Raw genomic sequence first — 20218 nt, 5'->3', positions numbered from 1 at the left:
TCACACACACACCCCTCTCACCACACACACACACACTTTTTTGTAGGATGCACACAAAGCAGGACAAACACGCTGCCTCATCTTACAAAATATCCGTAACTCTGTGCAACACTGACTGAAAGACTCCCTCCAAAAACCTGTCATTCCAACTCCTCCAGAACGACCAATGGTGCACCAGCTCTGCCAGTATAAGACCATTGGTCGCAGAGGCACTTGGCTAAAATAGCCTGAAATGGGTTGGAGTAAATCGCACTTGGACTAAAGGGATTCTTTTTTTATTTACTGTGGTCGATTTCAGTATTTCTACCTTCCTTGTTCTATTTAAATTGATCAACTTGTTTACATACATGGCAGGACTACATCATACGATGGATATCTGCAATCAGAGCAGAAAACCATAAAAGCAGCCAATATGTTAATATAATATGTTATTTAGTATATTGGCAAGACATTCAAAAAACAAAAGCAAGAATCCAAAACTATCAGAGCTCATCCACTATCCAGAAGCTGGACTTTCAGGGGAAAGAGGAATGAATGGAGGGAGGAGTTGAAGGAATAAGGTCCCTACAATCATTGTCATGTTGTGCTCTTGGTTTTTCCATCTTTCTTTTCTAGCTCCCTCGTTCCCTCATTTCGTCGTCATAGCTCCCCGCCACCCTCGTTCCCTCATTTCGTCGTCATAGCTCCCCGCCACCCTCGTTTCCTCAGTTCGTCGTCATAGCTCCCCGCCACCCTCGTTTCCTCAGTTCGTCTTCCTATCTCCCGCCTCCCTCGTCCTCCTCCTCATCCTCCTGCTCCTCCATGTTCTTGCGTGCCATCCTCTCCCGCCGCTCTGCCAAGCGCTGGCACCGCGGACACTCCTTGCCTGCCTGAAAACATTTGCTGTGGAAACACGCCTTGCACTCTGAAAGACAAAACACAAAAGAAAGATATCAGTGGAAAAAAACTAGCACTCTGAAACACTATGTAAGAGAGACACACAAAAATGGGTGGGGTCCCGTTTAAAAAGACATCGACTTGTGGATGTGTAGAGGAAGAACACCAGGACATAAATGGACAACGTCCTTATTCGCTCATGTTCCACCTCATAACACCCCTGTTGACAAACTTAAGCAAACATGGGGGGAGCGTTCGGTAACGCTAATAACCGGTTTGACAACGTTGCTCACAATGGGAAGAGGACTGAGGTGTTGTGATGTCACGGCAGAAGAGCCAATGATAGTCTCTGAAGCGAGGGGGGAGGGGTGACAGAAAACTATAAAATAAGAGGTAAGGCTGGTGGCAAAGGCAGAAGGTGGGACAGAGGAGTGGTAAAACACAGAAACTTGTCAAGAGTCAGTTTCACCACTCAAACCAGTTCAGACATGACCGCAATGAGAAGCCTCAATAGAGGCAGAGACACCGCTTCTAAAGCCCAAAATGTGTGCCTGAACCATTTCAGAAAACACCTGTGTGGAAGCACACATTTTTTTAAACCCTATTTTTCTAATGAATATTATTGTTCCCACGATAATGAAATGACAAAAGAAACTGAAATTCACAAATGTGTTTATTTGACATTCAAACAGAGAAGTTGATGCTTAAATAATAAATGGTGAACAGCCAGGCACACATCGAACGAACAACACTTTCTCTCAGTCCAGTTGATCCTCCATTACCCACATATCTCTTCCCCACGCTTCACAACATAAACCTGTCTCTTAAATAACACACAAAGAACTACTTTCAAATACTAAAACAACTTTTTTCAGACAGGGCAGACAGCAATAGCAACTCTTGAAAATTATGCCATGTCACATTTGAAATTGATGAACACAGCTGACAAACACTGTAGCCGAAAAACACTCTGTTAAAAACAATGTTGTTATCTGACAATGACCTCTAACACACACACATTCTGTACATCAGAAGGTGAGGCCAGTAGGACCTTCTGACCTTTCACAGCCATACTGAGTAAAGGCCAGAGCTCAGTGAGGCACCAAGGACAGGCCAGAGCTCAGTGAGGCACCAAGGACAGGCCAGAGCCCAGTGAGGCACCAAGGAGAGGCCAGAGCTCAGTGAGGCACCAAGGACAGGCCAGAGCTCAGTGAGGCACCAAGGACAGGCCAGAGCTCAGTGAGGCACCAAGGACAGGCCAGAGCCCAGTGAGGCACCAAGGAGAGGCCAGAGCCCAGTGAGGCACCAAGGAGAGACCAGAGCCCAGTGAGGCACCAAGGAGAGACCAGAGCCCAGTGAGGCACCAAGGAGAGACCAGAGCCCAGTGAGGCACCAAGGAGAGACCAGAGCCCAGTGAGGCACCAAGGAGAGACCAGAGCCCAGTGAGGCACCAAGGAGAGACCAGAGCCCAGTGAGGCACCAAGGAGAGACCAGAGCCCAGTGAGGCACCAAGGAGAGACCAGAGCCCAGTGAGGCACCAAGGAGAGACCAGAGCCCAGTGAGGCACCAAGGAGAGACCAGAGCCCAGTGAGGCACCAAGGAGAGACCAGAGCCCAGTGAGGCACCAAGGAGAGGCCAGAGCCCAGTGAGGCACCAAGGAGAGGCCAGAGCCCAGTGAGGCACCAAGGAGAGACCAGAGCCCAGTGAGGCACCAAGGAGAGGCCAGAGCTCAGTGAGGCACCAGGGAGAGGCCAGAGCCCAGTGAGGCACCAAGGAGAGGCCAGAGCCCAGTGAGGCACCAAGGACAGGCCAGAGCTCAGTGAGGCACCAAGGAGAGGCCAGAGCTCAGTGAGGCACCAGGGAGAGGCCAGAGCCCAGTGAGGCACCAAGGAGAGGCCAGAGCTCAGTGAGGCACCAAGGAGAGACCAGAGCCCAGTGAGGCACCAAGGAGAGGCCAGAGCTCAGTGAGGCACCAAGGACAGGCCAGAGCTCAGTGAGGCACCAAGGACAGGCCAGAGCTCAGTGAGGCACCAAGGAGAGGCCAGAGCCCAGTGAGGCACCAAGGAGAGGCCAGAGCTCAGTGAGGCACCAAGGAGAGGCCAGAGCTCAGTGAGGCACCAAGGAGAGGCCAGAGCTCAGTGAGGCACCAAGGACAGGCCAGAGCTCAGTGAGGCACCAAGGAGAGGCCAGAGCTCAGTGAGGCACCAAGGAGAGGCCAGAGCTCAGTGAGGCACCAAGGAGAGGCCAGAGCTCAGTGAGGCACCAAGGAGAGGCCAGAGCTCAGTGAGGCACCAAGGAGAGGCCAGAGCTCAGTGAGGCACCAAGGAGAGGCCAGACAACAAGATCAAACAACCGTGGCAGCCACAACCAAAGATGTCAGAACATCCTACAACTACCTTCCACCAGTAGTGCCACCCTGCACCATAAAAACCAGTCCAACCAACCACCATAGCGATGAAAACCAGTCCAACCAACCACCATAGCGATGAAAACCAGTCCAACCAACCACCATAGCGATGAAAACCAGTCCAACCAACCACCATAGCGATGAAAACCAGTCCAACCAACCACCATAGTGAAGAAAACTCAATCCACCACACACACAGAAACGCAAAGAACTCCACGCAAGAAGTGATCAACATTGAAATTAATGAGGAAGTTTAAATTCTAGGCTGTTACTGCCAATGTGAATTGATACCCAAGTAAACAATATCCTAAGTTACATATTTCCCTACCAATTCACCTCGGTCCACACGTGTTTCCGTCACAGCTAGTGCAAGTCAATGTTAATGTGCTACATTCTGAATCTCTCAGTCATGTCTTTTGGAATTGAAGATATTTTCCTAATTCCAAATTGACCAGTAAGCCATAGGGGTTTGATTTGGAATACAGAAACTGATTAGGGATTGATTGTAACCAAACCTTTTCTGCTATTCTCTTCATCCTTCCCACAATACTCAAGAGAGGGAATTTCTTTCTGTTTAGAAGTCATGTTTTCCAAGGAGAGGGCAATGAAACGCTGCTTTCCCTCCTTCCTCGCACTCCTCCCTCCATCCTCTATCTGACTTCACTTCCGTTAGACTTGGCGAGAGAGCCTTGGTCACCGCCCTCCATCCATTGCTCTGTTCCTCCCTCTCTACTTCTCTCCTCCTCTTCTGTCTCCACCACCCTCTCACCCCGGTTCTTTTCTCTCTCCCCCCTACCGATTGTTATCCTCCTGGCTTTGCGTGTTTTGCAGGATCTCCAGTTAGATGGGGTCTCCTGCTCTTCCATTCTCTCTTTTTCATCACTCATCTTCCTCCCTTCTTTCTTTCTGGTGTCTCTGGAGAAAACATTGAGCAACCTAAGGCCCAAAACCGGAGGTTTCACAGTGAACCATCTGTCCTTTCCTTCCACTACTACGCTGCTGTGACTCTCTTGTTCTTCACTTTCTCCCTTGTCTGAACTATCTTTTTTAAAGAATTTCCCTTTACTGTCACACTTGTCTAATTCCTCTAGCTCTCCTTTCTCCTTTTTCCTCTCTACTTCCCCTTTTGAGAACGCTTTCGCTAGCCTCCCAACCCCTGGGACTTTCCAGAGTCCTCTCCTCTCTTCCTTCTCTGTCCCATCCACATCCCCTTGTTTTTCTTTCTCTCTTTCCCTGCATCCTTTGTCTTTGGAGAAAGTGTTGGTTAGTTTGCTGACACCGAGGGCCTTAAATAAATTGCCCTTCTCTTTCTTCACGTGTCCTTCTGCACTTCCCTCACTGTCTTCACTGTCTTCCCTTTCTTTGTTCTCAACCTCCTCAGTTTCAAACTTTGCTTCCTCCTCCATTCCTTTCCCTGTCTTGGTCTCTCCTTCCCTCTCTCCTTCTTGCCCTCCTTCTAGATTCTCCTCATATTCCTCCTTTCCTTTACTCCAAAAGGCCTTGGCCAGAGTTCCATGTTGGAACGCTGTGAATAACCTCCTCGTCTCCCCTTCTGTTCTCCTCCTCTCCTTTTCTCTCTCTCCAGTCCATTTCTCCTCATCTTCCCTTGCCTCACTCTCTTCCTCCCCCTCTTCCTCTCCTCCCTCTCCCTCCCTCTTGTCTTGGGACAGGGCCCTGGCCAGCCTGCGGAACTTCCAATTTCTCCAGGAGGGGGAGAGGAAGGGAGAGGGGGCCTGTGGGACTCCCAGTCCTCCCACCAGCAGGGGGGGCTCACCTTCGCAGCACGTGCACTTGTTCAACTGGAAGGGGAAGATGATGTCTTTGTCGTTGCCGCAGAACTCACACACAAAGCCCTTGGCCTGACACAGCTGTGGGAGACAAAGACAGGGATAAAGGGGAAATTGAGACATTGTGGGCAAGAGTCAAACACTGAGAAAACTATTATTATTATTTATTTATTTATTTACTTTGAAAATGTCACGTTAGAACACCCACAAGTCCACTGGAACACATGGCGCAAACAGTCATTTGACACACACAGTACTAGCCATCTTATAGAATGACAACTCCAGAATGTTAGTTCACAATCACACTGGCTTGGTGAAGACCAATCATCCGACTCATATGGATATTTTATTTAACCTTTATTTAACTAGGATAGAGTAAAAATACAATTCAAAATGTAAATCCCCATATCAAAATCAACAATGTATCTCAATTAGCGTATCTGAGAGTGAACTACAGTGACAACAGGACTATCTGGTTCATGATAAGCATTCTCACCACACAGCCAGCCACGTGCGCGGAACCCAATTTCAGAAGCTCTCGTAGCCGGGGGGCCAGCTCTCCGTTGCGCACAGCGTTGAGGTCGCTGAGTGAGAACAGGTGCAGGTCCTCAGTCAGGTGACCAGGGAGGCTGTCGAACTGGTCCAGCACGCTGTGGGGGCCAAACGCAGGGACACACGTCAGGGGAACCCAACAATACCATCCATAGCTGGAATACTTTACCTGTTAGTGCAGACACACAGTCATCTCAGAGGAGTAGCACAGGAATACTATTAGGAGACTTGTCAATGGAATGGACCGTCTCATACCAACAATACCATCCATAGCTGGAATACTTTACCTGTTAGTGCAGACACACAGTCATCTCAGAGGAGTAGCACAGGAATACTATTAGGAGACTTGTCAATGGAATGGACCGTCTCATACCAACAATACTAGTTATTGCAGGACACACACACACACACACAACTACTTTCATGACTTTTTCCATTGGCAAGATAAACAAACTTAGGGATGATATGCCAGCAACAAACGCTGACACTACACATCCAAGTATATCTGACCGAATTATGAAAGACAAGAATTGTACTTTTGAATTCTGTAAAGTCAGTGTGGAAGAGGTACACATTTTTTTTATTTATTGTTGTCTATTAACAATGACAAGCCACCGGGGTCTGACAACCTGGATGGAAAATTACTGAGGATAATAGTGGACAATATTGCCACTCCTATTTCCCATATCTTAAATTTAAGCCTACTAGAAAGTTTGTGCCCTCAGGCCTGGAGGGAAGCAAAAGTAATTCCTGTATCTAAGAATAGTAAAGCCCCCTTTACCGGGCTCAAATATCCAACCAATCAGCCTGTTACCAACCCTTAGTTGGTAACAGTAACAATGCTATTTTACAGTAAACAAATTGACAACAGACTTTCAGCACGCTTATAGGGAAGGACATCCAACAAGCACAGCACTTACACAAATGACCGATGATTGGCTGAGAGAAATTGAGAGAAATGATTGGCTGAGAAATGAAAAGATCAAACGATAAAAAGATTGTGGGGTCTGTTTTGTTAGACATTATCGATTATAGTCTGCTGCTGGAAAAGTGTGTGTTATGACTTTACACCGCCTGCTTTATTGTGGATAAAGAGTTACCTGTCTAACATAACAAAGAGTGTGTTCTTTAATGGAAGCCTCTCAAACATAATAATCCAGGTAGAATCAGGAATTCCACAGGGCAGCTGTCTATGCCCCTTACTTTAAAAAAAAATTGACTAACGATATGCCACTGACTGAGTAAAGCCAGTAGGGCTCTGTATGCGAATGACTCAACACTATAGTTACGACAGCGACTGAAATCACTGCAACACTTAACAAAGAGCTAGAGTTAGTTTTAGAGTGGGTGGCAAGGAATAAGTTAGCCCTAAATATTTCTAAAACTAAAAGCATTGTATTTGGAACAAAACATTCACTAAACCCTAAATCTCAACTAAATATTGTAATAAATAATGTGGAAATTGAGCAAGTTGAGATGACTGAACTGCTTGGAGTTACCCTGGATTGTAAACTGTCATGGTCAAAACATATTGATACAGTAGTAGCTAAGATGGGGAGAAGTCTTTCTGTAATAAATCAATGCTCTGCCTTAACACCATCAACAAGGCAGGTCCTACAGGCACCAGTTTTGTCGCACCTGGACTGCTGTTCAGTTTTTAGGATTTAGGAAAATTGCAATTGGCTCAGAACAGGGCAGCACGGCTGGCCCCTCAGAACAGGGCAGCACGGCTGGCCCCTCAGAACAGGGCAGCACGGCTGGCCCCTCAGAACAGGGCAGCACGGCTGGCCCCTCAGAACAGGGCAGCACGGCTGGCCCCTCAGAACAGGGCAGCACGGCTGGCCCCTCAGAACAGGGCAGCACGGCTGGCCCCTCAGAACAGGGCAGCACGGCTGGCCCCTCAGAACAGGGCAGCACGGCTGGCCCCTCAGAACAGGGCAGCACGGCTGGCCCCTCAGAACAGGGCAGCACGGCTGGCCCCTCAGAACAGGGCAGCACGGCTGGCCCCTCAGGGCAGCACGGCTGGCCCCTCAGGGCAGCACGGCTGGCCCCTCAGAACAGGGCAGCACGGCTGGCCCCTCAGAACAGGGCAGCACGGCTGGCCCCTCAGAACAGGGCAGCACGGCTGGCCCCTCAGAACAGGGCAGCACGGCTGGCCCCTCAGAACAGGGCAGCACGGCTGGCCCCTCAGAACAGGGCAGCACGGCTGGCCCCTCAGAACAGGGCAGCACGGCTGGCCCCTCAGAACAGGGCAGCACGGCTGGTCCCTTGGATGTACACAGAGAGCTAATATTATTAATATGCATGTCAATCTCTCCTGGCTGAAAGTGGAGGAGAGATTGACTTCGTCACTACTTTTATTCATGAGATGTATTAATGTTGAATGCACCAAGCTATATGTTTGAACTACTGGCACACAGCTAAGACACCCATGCATACCCCACAAGACATGCCACAAAATGTCTCTTCACAGTCCCCAAGTCCAGAACAGACTATGGGAGGCGGCACAGTACTAGATAGAGCCATGACTACATGGAACTCTATTCCACAGTACTAGATAGAGCCATGACTACATGGAACTCTATTCCACAGTACTAGATAGAGCCATGACTACATGGAACTCTATTCCACAGTACTACATAGAGCCATGACTACATGGAACTCTATTCCACAGTACTAGATAGAGCCATGACTACATGGAACTCTATTCCACAGTACTAGATAGAGCCATGACTACATGGAACTCTATTCCACATCAAGTAACCGAAGCAAGCAGTAAAATTAGATAATTATATATTTTTTTAAACACCTTATGGAACAGCGAGGACTGAAGCAACACAAACATTGGCCCAGACACACACATGATAACATACGCACTATGGATTTTGTGTTGTAGATATGTGGTAGTGGTGGAGTAGGGGCCTGGGGGCACACAGTGTGTTGTGAAATCTGTGAATGTATTGTAATGTCTTTAAAATGGTATAAACTGCCTTAATTTTGCTGGACCCCAGGAATGCTAATGGAGAGCCATAATAAATACAACACAACTTACTCTCTAGCTAGGCGGCAGGTCTTGAAGAGGTTTTTCATGTGGAATAGTTGGACCCTCAAAACCTGAAGAATATTAGGAAAATATACTTAGTTCACAGAATGCATTTCAAACTCATAACCATAACGCGTTTTCCTTCTAGTAGAGGTGAGTTACAGTGAACTGAAGTAAAGTAACTAAACAAACCTAAAATAAGATAAGCATTAAACAAACCAGCATTAAACTAACCAGGCAAGTGTAACTAAATCAAGTGCTCTCACCCGGACAGTCTCCAGGGCTTTGGTTTTCTTGTAGAGGCCACTGTTGATGTCGTTGGGGTTGAACAGGGGGTCTCCTGATATCTTGCCCAGCAGGTCCCGGGCAAAGTTGCTGACATAGTACTTGCTGAAGTCCCACTTCCTCAGCACACGGCCCGGCACCACCGCCTGGGCGTTCTCATGGCAACACTGGCAGAAGTAGCGGCCCAGGTACTCACAATAGCGCATTCGCTTGATGTAGTCTGTCCGGTGGGGGGGGTTAAGAGTTTTAATGTGAGAGGCAGGGGGGGTTGACACAAAATGGCCACCGTGGGATAGGGATAACATGGGTGGTTGTGCTATGGCAGCGGGCATCTTCAATGTGGTTTGTACCTGGGTCTATGCGAGTCCCGCAGCCTGCACACCGGTAGTTCTGCTTGGCCACAACAATCTTCCTCCTGATAGAGAGAAAAGGGGAGGGAGGAGGGTTAGTGAGAGAGGCAGAGAGAAACAAAAAGACAGAACTAGAGAGAGCGACAGCGCGCGAGAGAGACAGCGACACAGCGAGCGAGACACAGGGAGAGAGACACAGAGAGAGAGACACAGAGAGAGAGACACAGAGAGAGAGACACAGAGAGAGAGACACAGAGAGAGAGACACAGAGAGAGAGACACAGAGAGAGAGACACAGAGAGAGAGACACAGAGAGAGAGACACAGAGAGAGAGAGAGGAAGAGAGAGAAAGAGAGAAACAAAAAAGGGAGAGGCAAACAGAGAATAGTGTGAAGTCAGCAACTAAGTTTGTTTGTGACCCGTGTGTGTGTGTTAAGGACTCACTTGGGCGCAGGGTGAATGTTGAAGATGATCTGGGGTCGCGGCGGGGCCCACTCCAGGTTCCCTCTCACTCGGATCCTCAGCTTGTAGATATCAGCATGCTCCCCGTCATCAGGAGAGATGGGCAGGGAGTCAGGGATGGGCAGGAGCTGAGTGTAGCCGGATACAGGTCAGTTTGTGTGAGTCTATTTGTGTGTGTGTGTGTGTGTGTGTGTGTGTGTGTGTGTGTGTGTGTGTGTGTGTGTACCTTTTGTGGTGCGTCTTGTTCTGGGACCAGCCAGTCGAGCTCAGAGGCTGCAGGGAGCTGCATGCCCTCAAACTGCCTGAGCAGGCCCATGGCCACCGACTCAGCAGAGTTAGACTGGAGGAACGACGGAGAACTGAGAGAGAGAGAAAGATTGATAGTCGGAATAGAGAACAAGCATACACCAAACAGTTTAATTTGAACTAGCGCAAACAATAGCCTAATTTGAACTAGCGCAAACAATAGCCTAATTTCAACTAGCGCAAACAATAGCCTAATTTCAACTAGCGCAAACAATAGCCTAATTTCAACTAGCGCAAACAATAGCCTAATTTCAACTAGCGCAAACAATAGCCTAATTTCAACTAGCGCAAACATTAGCCTAATTTCAACTAGCGCAAACATTAGCCTAATTTCAACTAGCGCAAACATTAGCCTAATTTCAACTAGCGCAAACATTAGCCTAATTTCAACTAGCGCAAACATTAGCCTAATTTCAACTAGCGCAAACATTAGCCTAATTTCAACTAGCGCAAACATTAGCCTAATTTCAACTAGCGCAAACATTAGCCTAATTTCAAAGCGCAAACATTAGCCTAATTTCAACTAGCGCAAACATTAGCCTAATTTCACTAGCGCAAACATTAGCCTAATTTCAACTAGCGCAAACATTAGCCTAATTTCAACTAGCGCAAACATTAGCCTAATTTCAACTAGCGCAAACATTAGCCTAATTTCAACTAGCGCAAACATTAGCCTAATTTCAACTAGCGCAAACATTAGCCTAATTTCAACTAGCGCAAACATTAGCCTAATTTCAACTAGCGCAAACATTAGCCTAATTTCAACTAGCGCAAACATTAGCCTAATTTCAACTAGCGCAAACATTAGCCTAATTTCAACTAGCGCAAACATTAGCCTAATTTCAACTAGCGCAAACATTAGCCTAATTTCAACTAGCGCAAACATTAGCCTAATTTCAACTAACTAGCGCAAACATTAGCCTAATTTCAACTAGCGCAAACATTAGCCTAATTTCAACTAGCGCAAACATTAGCCTAATTTCAACTAGCGCAAACATTAGCCTAATTTCAACTAGCGCAAACATTAGCCTAATTTCAACTAGCGCAAACATTAGCCTAATTTCAACTAGCGCAAACATTAGCCTAATTTCAACTAGCGCAAACATTAGCCTAATTTCAACTAGCGCAAACATTAGCCTAATTTCAACTAGCGCAAACATTAGCCTAATTTCAACTAGCGCAAACATTAGCCTAATTTCAACTAGCGCAAACATTAGCCTAATTTCAACTAGCGCAAACATTAGCCTAATTTCAACTACCGCAAACATTAGCCTAATTTCAACTACCGCAAACAATAGCCTAATTTGAACTAGTGCAAACATTAGCCTAATTTCAACTACCACAAACAATAGCCTAATTTGAACTACCGCAAACAATAAGTAAGCATCTGCCTCTGATTTCACAAGGTTGCAAGTTCGAATCCAGCAATAGAAAGACAAACATTTTGACGATATTATTCCACACAGCTACAAGGATGCACTTTCATGCTAGGTTTATGACCTCATATTGGAGCTGATCAAGACCCAAACTGATGTATAAAACAATCTTTCAATTATCTACAAGCACCATGAAACCTGTAACACAAGAAATTCATTTTGACTTGGTGAAAATCAGTTTTTAGGAGCTAACTTTTTCCATGTGGTTTCTTCCTTCACAAACTCCTAAATATTTGGTAAAATTATTCATTTTGTGTACGGTTTCCTAGAAAACAAGGGTGGCTCAATTTACCCCTTTGGCTCAATGTACCCCACTCTCCCCTACCAGGAGTCGGCAACCTTTTTCATGTGAAGTGACAATTAATAATTTATCCTACAATTTCTACCAATCTACATGCCAGTTATGATTTTCATATGTGCATTACAACTAATTGTGCACGTAGATTATACACTTTTGGAAATATTAGCCCAAGACTTATCCTATCAGAGGGCAAGTTGGTGAGTGCTCTAAACAAGTTGGTGAGTGCTCTAAACAAGTTGGTGCGTGCTCTAAACAAGTTGGTGCGTGCTCTAAACAAGTTGGTGCGTGCTCTAAACAAGTTGGTGCGTGCTCTAAACAAGTTGGTGCGTGCTCTAAACAAGTTGGTGCGTGCTCTAAACAAGTTGGTGCGTGCTCTAAACAAGTTGGTGCGTGCTCTAAACAAGTTGGTGCGTGCTCTAAACAAGTTGGTGAGTGCTCTAAACAAGTTGGTGAGTGCTCTTAACCTGTTACTCCTACCCCCTACTTTTTCGAACATTCTGTTAAAGATTGCGCAACATTTCAGCGCCCTGCTGCTCATGCCAGGAATATAGTATATGCATACGATTAGTATGTGTGGATAGAAAACACTCGGACGTTTATAAAACTGGTTAAATCACGGCTGTGACTATAACAGAACGTGCGTTTCATCGAAAAGCGCAGGAAAATCTGATCACTGAAAATGGAAATATATATCCATCCGCCACTTCAACCCATTGATAAAGGCGAACCACAATAAATGGGGCTGAGGTTGCAATACCTACAGCTTCCACACGATGTCAACAGTCTTGTCATTTGCCTAGGCTTTGTTTCTTGGTCAAACGAAGAAGAGACAAGCCATTTGTTCAAGTCTTCGAACAGATATTTTGGTTGAGATTTACCCGGACATTATTTCCAGACGGACAGCTAAAGAATATACATCGCCTCGTGATCAATTTGGTCGCTTATTAACGTGTACTAATACCTAAAGTTGCATTACAAAAGTATTTCGAAGTGTTTTGTGAAAGTTTATCGTCAACTTTTTTCATTTTAAAAAATGACGTTACGTTATAAGACGCTATTTTTTTTTCGTTTATCACACAGTCTTCATAGATCGATATCTAGGCTATATATGGACCGATTTAATCGAAAAAAAGACCCAATAGTGATTATGGGACATCTAGGAGTGCCAACAAAGAAGATGGTCAAAGGTAATGAATGTTTTATATTTTATTTGTGCGGTTTGTGTAGCGACGACTATGCTAATTATTTTGTTTACGTCCCCTGCGGGTCTTTTGGGGTGTTACATGCTATCAGATAATAGCTTCTCATGCTTTCGCCGAAAAGCATTTTAAAAATCTGACTTGTTGCCTGGATTCACAACGAGTGTAGCTTTAATTCAATACCCTGCATGTGTATTTTAATGAACGTTTGAGTTTTAACTAGTAAACAAGTTGGTGCGTGCTCTAAACAAGTTGGTGCGTGCTCTAAACAAGTTGGTGAGTGCTCTTAACAAGTTGGTGAGTGCTCTTAACAAGTTGGTGAGTGCTCTTAACAAGTTGGTGAGTGCTCTTAACAAGTTGGTGAGTGCTCTTAACAAGTTGGTGAGTGCTCTTAACAAGTTGGTGAGTGCTCTTAACAAGTTGGTGAGTGCTCTTAACAAGTTGGTGAGTGCTCTTAACAAGTTGGTGAGTGCTCTTAACAAGTTGGTGAGTGCTCTTAACAAGTTGGTGAGTGCTCTTAACAAGTTGGTGAGTGCTCTTAACAAGTTGGTGAGTGCTCTTAACAAGTTGGTGAGTGCTCTTAACAAGTTGGTGAGTGCTCTTAACAAGTTGGTGAGTGCTCTTAACAAGTTGGTGAGTGCTCTTAACAAGTTGGTGAGTGCTCTTAACAAGTTGGTGAGTGCTCTTAACAAGTTGGTGAGTGCTCTTAACAAGTTGGTGAGTGCTCTTAACAAGTTGGTGAGTGCTCTTAACAAGTTGGTGAGTGCTCTTAACAAGTTGGTGAGTGCTCTTAACAAGTTGGTGAGTGCTCTTAACAAGTTGGTGAGTGCTCTTAACAAGTTGGTGAGTGCTCTTAACAAGTTGGTGAGTGCTCTTAACAAGTTGGTCAAGTTGTGCTCTTTGTACAATTTCCACAAGTGCATAGGGCAAAGGATAGAGAGGTCGATTTGGCATTAGGCGAGAAGGGAGGAAGTAGTTCTTACATAGACTCTGATCTGAGGAAAGAGCGGCCACTGGATGTCACACCGCGCTTTATGTCTGCATCTGAGAGAGAGAAAGAGGTGAGTGCCTCAACATAACAGCAGAACAACAGACCCTCAACCCCCACTGTTACCCCCTTTGTACAAGCCCCATCCATAGGGCAAAGGATAAGAGGTATATGCCCAGGCCGTGAAGGGAGAACAACAGACCCTGATCTGAACCCCCACTGGATGTCACCCCCGCCCAAGCCCCATCTGAGACCTCTAAGCAGGACATATGCCCAGGCCGTGAGCAGAACAACAGACCCCAACCCCCACTGTTACCCCCCGCCCAAGCCCCATCCTGCGACCTAAGAGGTATATGCCCAGGCCGTGAGCAGAACAACAGACCCCAACCCCCACTGTTACCCCCCCGCCCAAGCCCCATCCTGCGACCTAAGAGGTATGTATCAGATGCTCAACATGCTCCGCTCACACCTACTGTGATAGTCCGGGCCTAAACCACACAAAAACAACACTAGACACTATGGAACACAAAGCTATTACTATCTCATCCTGGAATATATACAAGTTCTGAGGTCATCTGTCTTTGACCTAAAGAGCAGGAACCCAGACTTCATCATAGAAACTGAAAATACAGACATTGTCATCCTACAAGAAACCTGGTATAAAGGAGACGGACCCACTGGTTGCTCCCCAGAGAGCTGGTAGTCCCATCCACCACACTACCAGGTGTGAAACATGGTACAGACCCTGACCCCACTGGTTGCTCCCCAGCCCTGGTAGCCCCATCCACCACCTACCAGGTGTGAAACATGCTCATACATGCTCCGACTGACCCTACTGGTGATCCCCAGAGAGCTGGTAGTCCCATCCACCACAAACCAGGTAGAAACATGGAACACAAAGCTATTACTACCCACTGGAATATCCCCAGAGTTCTGGTAGTCCCATCCACCTTTGACACTAAAGGTGTGAAACAGACTTCAGAGGAGAAACCCTCTGAAAATACAGACATTGTCATCCTACCACAACCTGGTATAAAGAGAGACAGACCCACTGGTTGCCCCCAGGTTACAGAGCTGGTAATCCCATCCACCACACTACCAGGTGTGTGGTATAGAGGAGACAGACCCACTGGTTACCCCCAGAGAGCTGGTAATCCCATCCACCACACTACCAGGTGTGTGGTATAGAGGAGACGGACCCACTGGTTACCCTCTAGGTTACAGAGAGCTGGTAATCCCATCCACCACACTACCAGGTGTGAAACATGGTATAGAGGAGACGGACCCACTGGTTACCCTCTAGGTTACAGAGAGCTGGTAGTCCCATCCACCAAACTACCAGGTGTGAAACATGGTATAGAGGAGACGGACCCACTGGTTACCCTCTAGGTTACAGAGAGCTGGTAATCCCATCCACCACACTACCAGGTGTGAAACAGGGAAGAGACTCAGGGGGTATTGCTAATTTGATATAGGGCAGACCTAACCCACTTTTAAATTAGTCAAAACAGTAACATTTTACATCTGCCTAGACATGAATAAGGAAATTCTCAGAAAAATGTGAACAAACAAACACCATTGTAAATGCAACCAATATTTATGTTGATTTATTTTCCCTTTTGTACTATAATTATGTGCACATCATTACAACATTGTATACAGACAATTACATTTGACATGTCTTTATTCTTTTGTGAGTGTTAATGTTTCCAGTGATTTATTTTATTTTATTTCACTTTTGTTTATTAATCTCTCTTCCTTGCTTTGGCGAAGTAAACATATGTTTTTCCCTTGCCATTAAAGTCTCTTAAATTTTGAGAGAGAAACAGAGATCGATCGAGATTAGGCTCGGTGCTTTTAAAAAGCACAACTATCAAACTATCGCATCAACCTGGTTCAAAAGAAAAAGGTATCAAATTCAGACAGTCATAAAATAAAAAAATCACTACCTTTATATTCAACATTTACATTTAAGTCATTTAGCAGACGCTCTTATCCAGAGCGACTTACAAATTGGTGCATTCACCTTATGACATCCAGTAGAATAGTCACTTTACAATAGTGCATCTAAATCTTAAAGGGGGGTGAGAAGGATTACTTATCCTATCCTAAAAGGACTGATCTATCATTAACCCGTTAGTTCGCTGCGAATTCTGACATATTCAACAAGTGTCCTTTGTCTTAGGAAAGCCTACCACGCAGCAGTATGTCTCACCAATGCTGGAATTATTATCTCATATTATCTTATCATTTATTGATAGCTACGCCCTTATAGAACACAGCAAATGCGATTAGGTGGCAGCCATTTTGTTTGTAGTCCACTGTAAAGGCTCTTAACTCTAGTCTTGCACGTGTCATATCTGATGTTTATTTTAAAGGAGATATATGTAATATAGTTGCATTGTCATTTCAGTAAATGTCAATAGATTTAGAGTAATAGTGGAATCATAGTGTTTCACAATATATTATATATAAATATAAATATATATATAAATAAATATATAAATAAATATATATACATATATAAATATATATACATATATATACATATATATACACACACACACATATATACACACACACATACATATATATATATATTATAATACACACACACACACACACACATATATATATACATATATGTATATGTGATTACACACAGGTGGATTGTATTTATCATCATTAGTCATTTAGGTCAACATTGGATCATTCAGAGATCCTCACTGAACTTCTGGAGAGAGTTTGCTGCACTGAAAGTAAAGGGGCTGAATAATTTTGCACGCCCAATTTTTCAGTTTTTGATTTGTTAAAAAAGTTTGAAATATCCAATAAATGTCATTCCACTTCATGATTGTGTCCCACTTGTTGTTGATTCTTCACAAAAAAATACAGTTTTAAATCTTTATGTTTGAAGCCTGAAATGTGGCAAAAGGTCGCAAAGTTCAAGGGGGCCGAATACTTTCGCAAGGCACTGTAAGTGAAATAATCTGTCTGCAAACCATTTTGGGAAAAATTACTTGTCAAAACTATAGTTTGTTAACAAGAAATTTGTGGAGTGGTTGAAAAACGAGTTTTAATGACTCCAACCTAAGTGTATGTAAACTTCCGACTTCAACTGTATATACTATACACTACTACACACACACACACATACACTACCACACACACACACCACGAAAATACTACTACACACCACCAGCCCCACAACGCCACATATCCACTACCATTCAAGTTTGGGGTCACTTAGAAATGTCCTTGTTTTGAAAAGAACAGCCTGTGTAGATATTACTTTTTTTTTTTAATATCATTTTTTAATCCAGCTACAATAGTCATTTACAACATTAACAATGTCTACACTGTATTTCTGATCAATTTGATGTTATTTTAACGGACTTTTGTTTGTTTTTTTGCTTTTCTTTTATAAACAAGAACATTTCAAAGTGACCCAAACTTTTGAATGAGTGTGTGTATACACTAGCACACACCACTACCTATATACTACCTCACACCCCCACACGTAACCTTTAACCTACTACATACCCACTCATATATACTACATCCTATACACTAACTACCCACAAAGCAGTACTTTGTGTACCCCTCACACAGATGAAGGACATGGGAACACACATGAAAGCCCACCCAACCATGCTGATAGTCAGCAATGTTTGGTAAAACGTGTATTCAAATGTTAGCCCACAAACCCAATAGTTAAGACTGGTACAGTATCTTAGAAGCAGAAAACATAACACATCCTCTAATCTTTTTCATTCAAATAAGTCTGTGCGTGTAGGTTAAAAACACCCACCCCTTTTCGTGAAGCCACAGTTAGGACTACCAGTCTGTGCCTATTAACCTTACATGAACCTGCCTTCGTATGCTCTTATCATAGATAATAAAAAGATTTATAACTTTTACAAAACACACACACCAATCTATCTTTCCCTAACAGTCCAGAGAGCAATGTTAACGGCTGCCAGTAAAAATGGGAGACGTTTTCCGGCCTCGGTGGGTGAATATGATGGGACACCTGCCGATGAGGTGGTGAATGATATGTGACATGACGTGCATTTAATGTCTCCCCTCCCTCGCTCTACCTTTCAGCTCGCACTCCTCCACCTCCACCTCCTCGGCCGAGCCAGAGTTGGACAGGTGAAAGGAATCCTGGGAGCTCCTGCGGGAGCATCCACTGTCTGTTGAATGGAACACTGAAGAGGGGGGGGGAGAGAGAGACAGATGGTTAAAATGAATACCAGCAAAATGACGACATGGGGACTAAGCCCAAAGTGGAGGAGTTGTATGGGTGCCAGAATATGTGAGCCAAGTTGAGCGGTTGGAAATCCCGGTGCTGACGCACAGCTCCAACCGCTCCGCTAAAAACCGCTCCGTGCTCACAGAGACGAAAAAACAACTGCTGCTCCAAATTTGCTCCATTCACAAAAAAAAATCATCACAATTTAACCAACACCCATCTATTTTTGTGACTACCTGAACCTACCATTTCATTTTAAAGTATTGAAACCAAACGATATGGATTTGAATGAAAAGTATTTGAAGGAACGAAAATTAATTTCAGCTATATAATTTCAATTATTACAAGGCTATAGCCTAGAAAGAAATGCATTGTGAAGCATTTGCGAGCGCCACACAATAGGCTGTTAGGGACATAAAGCACTCAGCATTTTAACAACATTTCATTGTATTAAATCATCATAGTCTATACATTTTGAGTACAGCATTTGGAAAGTACTCAGACCTTGACTTCTTCCACATTTTGTTACGTTTCAGCCTTATTCGAAAACAGATTCAATAATTTTTCCCCCCTCATCAATTTATATACAATACCGCATTATGACAAAGCAAAAACAGATTTGACTTTATTTTTTGCACATTTGTTTATGTGCATTTGACAGCGATGACAGCCTCGAGTCTTCTTGGGTATGAGGCTACAGGCTTAGTACACCTGTATTTGGAGAGTTTCTCCCATTCTTATCTGCAGAGCCTCTCAAACTCGGTCAGGTTGGAGGGGGAGCATTGCTGCACAGCCATTTTCCAAGTCCCTCCAGAGATATTTGATCAGGTTCAAGTCTGAGCTCTGGCTGGGCCACTCAAGGACATTCAGAGACTTGTCACGAAGCCACTCGATGTGTTGTATGGCTGTGTGCTTAGGGTCATTGTCCTGTTGGAAGGTGAACCATCACCCCAGTCTGAGGTCCTGAGCAGGTTCTCTTCAAGGATCTTGGTTCTTTGCGCCGTTCATCTTTCCCTTGATCCTGACTAGGCTCCCAGTCCCTGCCGCTGAAAAACATCCTTGCATCATGATGCTGCCACCACCATGCTTCACCATAGGGATGATGCCAGGTTTCCTCCAGATGTGACACTTGGCATTCAGGCCAACATTTTAGTTTCATCAGACCAGAGAATCATGTTTCTCATGGCCTGAGAGTTCTTTGGGTTCCTTTTGGCAAGTCCAAGTGGGCTGTCGTGCCTTTTTACCGAGGAGTAGCTTCTGTCTGGCCACTACCATAAAGGCCTGATTGGTGGAGCGCTGCAGAGATGGTTGTCCTTCTGGAAGGTTCCCTCATCTCCATAGAGGAACTCTGCCAGAGTGACCATCAGGTTTTGGTCACCTCCCTGACCAAGGCACGTCTAGGATGACTCTTGGTGGTTCCAAACTTCATCCATTTAAGAATGATGGAGGCCACTGTGTTCTTGGGGATCTTCAATGCTGCAGAAATGTTTTGGTACCCTTCCCCAGATCTGGGCTTCGACACAATCCGGTCTGTGAGCTCTACGGACAATTCCTTCGACCTCATGGCTTGGTTTTTGCTCTGACACTAACTGTCAACTGTCGGAACTTATATAGACAGGTGTGTGCCTTTACAAATACTGTCCAATCAGTTGAACTTACCACAGGTGGACTAAAATCAAGTTGTAGAAATATCAAGCATGATCAATAGAAACAGGATGCACGGAGTCTCATAGCAAAGGGTCTAAATATTTATGCAAATAAGGTAGGTTATTTATTTTTTATACATTTGCAAAAATGTGTTTGTAATTATGGGGGTATTGTGTGTGTAGATTGATGAGGACAAAATGGTATTTCATTCATTTTAGAATAAGGCTGTAACAAAATGTGGGAAAAGTCAAGGTCTGAATACTTTCTGAATGTGACTTAGAATGTGACTTAGAAATACAAATTACATTGTTTTACAAGTAGGCCT

The 20218-nt window shown here is 44.7% G+C and overlaps 1 protein-coding gene across 4 annotated transcripts in view; it reads right to left on the bottom strand.

Annotated features, from left to right (window-relative positions):
• Positions 1-267: 267 nt before the first annotated feature.
• Positions 268-20218, bottom strand: part of LOC118400695 (run domain Beclin-1-interacting and cysteine-rich domain-containing protein-like) — a 128907-nt gene continuing 108956 nt past the window's right edge. For all 4 annotated transcript variants that reach the window (XM_052475408.1, XM_052475409.1, XM_052475410.1 and 1 more), the window contains 10 exons: positions 18092-18202; positions 13987-14047; positions 9988-10120; positions 9744-9889; positions 9301-9365; positions 8932-9170; positions 8675-8736; positions 5567-5720; positions 5058-5151; positions 268-904 (listed from right to left, as the gene is read on the bottom strand). In XM_052475408.1, the coding sequence (XP_052331368.1) occupies positions 756-904; positions 5058-5151; positions 5567-5720; positions 8675-8736; positions 8932-9170; positions 9301-9365; positions 9744-9889; positions 9988-10120; positions 13987-14047; positions 18092-18202 (1214 nt within the window). In that variant the 3' untranslated portion in view covers positions 268-755. The remainder of the gene's footprint in view (positions 905-5057; positions 5152-5566; positions 5721-8674; positions 8737-8931; positions 9171-9300; positions 9366-9743; positions 9890-9987; positions 10121-13986; positions 14048-18091; positions 18203-20218) is intronic.

This window comes from Oncorhynchus keta, chromosome 22, assembly GCF_023373465.1.
Source record: "Oncorhynchus keta strain PuntledgeMale-10-30-2019 chromosome 22, Oket_V2, whole genome shotgun sequence".
NCBI classification, from domain to species: Eukaryota; Metazoa; Chordata; class Actinopteri; order Salmoniformes; family Salmonidae; genus Oncorhynchus; species Oncorhynchus keta.
This window is presented reverse-complemented; position numbering and strand designations above follow the sequence as displayed.